Raw genomic sequence first — 6,000 nt, 5'->3', positions numbered from 1 at the left:
AGAGGGTATTTCCCATATGCGTTGCTACGCAATGTCGAGTGTACTGAGTTGTAAGGGAACTACAGGCTATTAGCATCTACACACATATATTTTGTAAATAAAACTAAAAATGCTTTAAAAATTGTAGCAACCTTAAAATATTTTCAATTCAGTGTAAAAAAAAATGGATCACAACACTATAATAAAAAAAATCAAGGTTGAGTTAACCTCATAATACTAATATTGTCATACAAGAATTATCTGTTAGCTTCAAACCAGAACCAGTGTCTGATCTTATCTCATGTGCACCAAGTTACTGTATTATAAATTATAAACCATTTATTGATGTAATAACACTGTAATTACTACATGAAAAGTTTGCACTTGGATAAAATATGAAATTATATTTATAAATATAAAATTATATATGTAAAATATATTTTCTATTATATTAAATTATACAATATCTGATTTACAAACTGTTAGATTTTTCATTATTCATTGAAAATCAACTGAAATCGATTACTTAGATTTTTTTATATTTATATTAAAATATGGTTGCTTTTTTCAGTACAATGGAGTCTATATATTAGGTTGATAAGAAAAAAGCTGTGAAAACACTGACACCTAGTGTAAAATTACAATGCAAAGTCAGCGAGAAGGAAAAATATTTTGAATATAAAGCATTTTTATTGTTTTTATTTGAAATGTAAAAGTTGCATAGAAGAATTGAAAGGAGCAAAAACATAACTGATTTATTGATGAAACACTGTTAGTGACTGTTATATGTTAAAAAGTGATGCCTTTCAAACTTTTACTGAAAAACAGGTATTAATTATTTATTATTAATTATATTATGCAGTACAAAGCTCAAAATATTCACCAAAATTAAAGTCTCAGCCAAAATTCATATCAGAAGTATTATCTAAATATATTAAAAGACTGTAAAAACAATGCTTGTAATAAACCAAAAATGTTTATGCTACATGACAGGCTGGTGACACATTCACATTACAAGACAAACTGCTGATATGGCACATTTAAGGGAACAACTGATTTCTGGGGCGTATCATTTTCCTCTCATTCAGGTACATGTCCTTGTATGAGGACAGGAGATCACTAATTTTATAACCCTGCAAGAGACAAACATTTACTGTTAGAGATGGCACCTGCTTTAGTTTTTGCTTTTGTATGTGTTTGTGTTTCTCTTACCAGTGAGGTTTCACAGAGTAGAGTGTTGCCCTGCACTAGGTTGCCAATGGACATGTGAAAATATGTATTTCCACTAGACCAGGAAGTGATCTTACTGAATGGAAGCATGACAAGCACTTCCTGCAGGCAAGCAAGCCAAAACTTGTTACAACTTCTTAAGAAATGCCAAATGTACAAAATGAAATGATAAATGTTAACTGATACAGACAAGCAGTGTATAATAGTTTCATTATGTATGTACAAAATCACACATGTTTTTTTTTACCTTTGTTTTTGGGTCGATGAGGCTAACTCCTTGCTTGCTGATAGAGATCATAATAATACCGGGGTAACTCTTCTCTGATGTTTGCTGTGAGCAAGAGGACAGTCAGAAAACAAACCACCCTCTTACTTATTAAGTTTACTTTTTAGATCACCCATGTTACATTTAGATTATACACATTTATTTAATTGGTAGATGCTTTTATCCAACTTTATCCAAAGCAACTTACAGTGCATTCAAGGTATACATGTATAAGTATGTGTTCCCAGGTAATCTACCTTAGCATTGCTAGCACCATGGTCTACTAGTTGAGTTAAAGGAAGTAATAGGAACTGGTTACCTTTACTTCAAAGAAAGCACATCCAAAGGTGGGCCATTGTGAGATCACCTTCAGGAACTGGAGTTTGGCTTCGTCGACTGTTATACCTGCCTGCTTGTTGTATGCATTGATGATGTGCTATGAACCAAAGACAAAAATTTGATGACAATTCTGTTATTCATCACCAGATTTCTGTCCACATAAAGCTGTTGTATTGCAAAAAAACGGTAAAGTTAGGGGTTATTCCAAAGAGATTGTGGAATGGCTTTAAATATGGTAAAATGTGTTTGTGTTGAGATCACTACAGTCTACTGAGAGGCAGATTCTGTGCGGGCGAAAGGGTTAAGTTAAGGTAGGTTAAGCCTAAGTCAGATGCAACCGCTAGGTGCGTGATGCAAATTTTGTCATCAGCAGAGTGCTCGAGCACTGTGGCCTGATTTTTCTAACTCTGAATGCACAGAATGCACATGCACCAGGAATATTTTGCACTAATTAGTGAGTCCAAAAGGTGACAGCACTCATAATTGAGCCTTTACTGTCACGAAGAAGCGCTTGAAGAAGATGTACTGTAATTTCTGCTAAACATCAGGGGTGTTTCTCAATTCTAAGAATGCAGAGAACAGACTTGCTTTCTTATTAAGCATTGTCACACCAGTGACAGCATTAATGTCATCACACCAGTGAGGTTTTGCAAGACTAGTGACACGTTAAAAGAATAAAGTCTATAAAAAACACTTTTTTTCTTCATGTGTTTATTACTATATTAAAATGATGCCCAAAAAACCCCAACAAATTTTGACGAAATATAACGACTCTCAAGAACCATCAGACTTTCACGGACTTACAGCAGGAAACTTTTGAGGAAAAATACAAAACAAAATGATAAATGTCCTTCGTCTGCCACCGTAGTGCCGAGTTCTTGCCCACAAGTCACCATTCGATGCATCCTCGAAATCAAGGACACATTCAGGTAATTTCTTGCATCCTCTGTGCTTGCGTTCTTGAGGACTGGAATCGAACTTCAGCAGTGGATGATTATGTAGAATTAGTCCACGAAAATGTAAGAACACAAAACAATGCATATTGAGAAACAGCCCAGGAGACGAAGCTAAAAACAACATCAGTGGGTGTGCACGTCAAGAGCGCATGTGTGAGAAGGTCAGGGGTATCCCTGCCCTCCTGCATTTGTGTAACTCGAGTCTGATGGAATATAAAGACATCTTTATGGGTCTTAACTCCTGAAGAGTATCTCATAGAAGTCGCAGCGCACATGCACCAACTGCCTTTGAATGTGTGCACAGTCAAATGTATAGTTTGAAAGGCTAGTGTTCATATCAAAACCAAAGTATACTTTGGCCTTTAGGGTTAGGGGTAAGGGTAAAATACATGCACAGTTACAAGTTAGTTATTATCAAATGATTCTGAGCCATATCTTTGGCCTGAGGATTACCTTTTTCCAGTCCTCAGCAGACATGATCCTCTGCTGATCAGAAGGTACCAGATCTTTCAGCATCTTAGGGATCATGATAAACTGAGACTTATCCGAGTCTACCTGAGTACGGAACAACAGCCCTGCAAGGGTGATCATGTCATCTTTAGAGACACTGTGGTACCCCCGTAAATACTTTGGTAGCTCCTGGGAAAACAAAAGTGAGAGCAAAATTTCAAAGCACAAATTATTAAACAGTTATACAAACATCTATAAGACTAAGACACAAGTGAATGACAGATAAGGGTATTCAGATCACAGATCACAGACCTGGGGAAAGTGAAAGGTCATGTCAGCAGTTAGGTCTTTCCCAGGGATTACATTAAACCAGAGCTTCCGCATGAAGAGTACCAGGTAGGGCACAATAGTTGGAGTACCTGTATTGGGAATCAGTGATATGTAACATTGTTAGAGTTTGATTGCAATGCACCTACTGACATTTTTGGTTTTATTACAGTATTTATTATGTGTTTCAAAGCTCACCCTCTTTGACTTTCTTTCCTTTTTTGACGACGTCTGTGAGTTGCCTCAGGTTGTCAAAAAAGTACTCTTCAGAATTCATACTTACTACCTGAAAGTTTTAGAATGAACACTCAAAGATTAGCATGGGCCTAAAACAAAACAGTCAGGAAACACCAAAGACATTATTAAAATGATTGAAATGGCTGATGTCTGAAACCTTGTTGGGTATTTTCACAAAGAGGCTGTATCCATCTGCTGAGGAGAGAAGGAGATCTTTGGCGATAATGCGACATAAATCTCTGATCCTTGTGGTGGTGGTCACTTCAAATATCTGAAATTAAAAAAGACATAAAGGAGAGCTGCCTTAATGTGGATGACAAAACGAAAGCGTAAAATAGCTGACATCTTGCTTCTTACTTCAGCTGAATCGTTGGGAAAGTGAACTTTGTGGAAAATCTGAGTGCTGTTGTTCTGAATGGCATCTACTTCCACCTGGTGAGGAGGCAACTTCCTGCTCTCAATACTGTAAGACACAATGGGCAACGAAGTGAAACAATAAACACAATATTGTAGACTGACTTCAACATCGTTTAGTTAAAAAGCTGCAGATAAAATATTAAGCGAATGAGTCTTTTGTGGTTTATTATGTTGGCCCCACAAAGCCAACATACTCTCATTGTATACATATGGGACATATTGTATACCATTTTAGCAACCACCCAGAACACCTTTGCAACCACATACTGTAGCTTTCAACCTTTAAATATCTCTTCAAACTACCCAAAATGCTGAAGCTATTGAACTACTACTAATGGACTCAATCAGACTTGAAGGCTTTTTCCAACTTTCAGGAAACATTCAAAGTATGTCTTAACAAACTTTTTTGTTGTTGTTGTTGTATTGGCATGGAATTGCCCTTTTGCCCAACTGTTACACTGTCTTAGCATTTACAGGCCTACCTGAGCATAGCTTGCATTCTTTGCAGGCACGCAGAGGCCAGTGGCTCTCTGGGTTGGGACTCCAGAAAACGCTGAACATGCTTCAGTAACAATTGACCTGGAGGGAAGAGACCACAGCACAGCCACAGCAGCTGCCAACCCCTCTCCATACTCAACCTAAAAGACAAAGAGAAAGAAGCACACAGATAATAAAACAAATAACACAATATTATGTCATAACTACATTTATAAAATGAGTCAAAACCAGCTGACTAACCCATTGTTGTTGTTGGTCAACTGCTTCATTATTTGACAGTAGATCTCATCTCTTAGTTGGAAGTGCTCTGCTGCTGGGCCAAATATATGGTCTGTTAGCTCTATAGGTGTACGCACATGCTTGACTGGATAATCTCCCATATATTTAAGGATAGGTAGACACTATGTTAAAGAAAATATTGAGCATCAACTGTTAAACTTATGCAATATTTTTCATCTGTATCACCAGTTATGTGTTAAAAACCCCATGAAATGGGGCCTGGGCAGCTCAGTGGTAAAATACGTTGGCTACCACCCCTGGAGTTCGCTAGCTTGCTAGTTTGAATCCCAGGGTGTGCTGAGTGACTTCAGCCAGGTCTCCTAAGCAACCAAATTGGCCCGGTTGCTATGGAGGGTAGAGTCACATGGGGTAACCTCCTTGTGATCGCTATAATGTGGTTAGTTCTCGGTGGGGCGCGTCGTGAGTTGAGCGTGGTTGCCGCGGTGGATGGCGTGAAGCCTCCACACACACTATGTCTCCGTGGCAACGCGCTCAAGCCACGTGATAAGATGCCACCGCGGAGAACTACGTATGCGAATCGCTACGTGACCACGAGGACTTAAAAAGCACATTGGGAATTGGGCATTCCAAATTGGGAGAAAAAAAAAAAAAAAAGAAAACATGAAATTGCTAGACAAGCGCAGTTAATATATATATTGAAATGATCATTTGTACTAGGTGTAACTAGCACCTGCCACACAGCGTGGCTATTTGCAACGCCAGTAGTCTGGTGGAAACACTGAAACTGAAGACAAACTGAGCCACTAATGTCACTGCAGTGGTGTGGGGTGAAACGGTGCTTTTTTCATGTAGACAACCTGGGTTTAATTCTGCCTTTTGTCCCACTTTTTGTCATCCTGTTTCCCGTCTCCACTTTAAATATTTCCTTTAATACATCATATTGCAGTAACCATGTTTTTGGTGGAGGACATAGTTTTAATGCAATTAACCACAGTGTTAATACAATAATATGGTGTTACTAAAGTAACCATGTTTAATGTTGTGATTACTATGATTTACTAT

The 6,000-nt window shown here is 37.8% G+C and overlaps 1 protein-coding gene across 1 annotated transcript in view; it reads right to left on the bottom strand.

Moving 5' to 3' along the window:
* Positions 1-708: 708 nt before the first annotated feature.
* Positions 709-6,000, bottom strand: part of LOC127441153 (unconventional myosin-VIIb-like) — a 27,168-nt gene continuing 21,876 nt past the window's right edge. Inside the window, exons 38-48 of the mRNA XM_051698363.1 lie at positions 4,939-5,092; positions 4,683-4,838; positions 4,141-4,246; positions 3,941-4,054; positions 3,745-3,832; positions 3,532-3,638; positions 3,223-3,408; positions 1,794-1,910; positions 1,457-1,540; positions 1,192-1,311; positions 709-1,112 (exon numbers count right to left, since the gene is read on the bottom strand). Of these exons, the coding sequence (XP_051554323.1) occupies positions 1,020-1,112; positions 1,192-1,311; positions 1,457-1,540; positions 1,794-1,910; positions 3,223-3,408; positions 3,532-3,638; positions 3,745-3,832; positions 3,941-4,054; positions 4,141-4,246; positions 4,683-4,838; positions 4,939-5,092 (1,325 nt within the window). The 3' untranslated portion in view covers positions 709-1,019. The remainder of the gene's footprint in view (positions 1,113-1,191; positions 1,312-1,456; positions 1,541-1,793; positions 1,911-3,222; positions 3,409-3,531; positions 3,639-3,744; positions 3,833-3,940; positions 4,055-4,140; positions 4,247-4,682; positions 4,839-4,938; positions 5,093-6,000) is intronic.

Source organism: Myxocyprinus asiaticus, chromosome 5 (assembly GCF_019703515.2).
Source record: "Myxocyprinus asiaticus isolate MX2 ecotype Aquarium Trade chromosome 5, UBuf_Myxa_2, whole genome shotgun sequence".
In the NCBI taxonomy this organism is placed as follows: Eukaryota; Metazoa; Chordata; class Actinopteri; order Cypriniformes; family Catostomidae; genus Myxocyprinus; species Myxocyprinus asiaticus.
The sequence above is the reverse complement of the archived record's forward strand: the minus strand, read 5'-3'. Positions and strand labels throughout refer to the sequence as shown.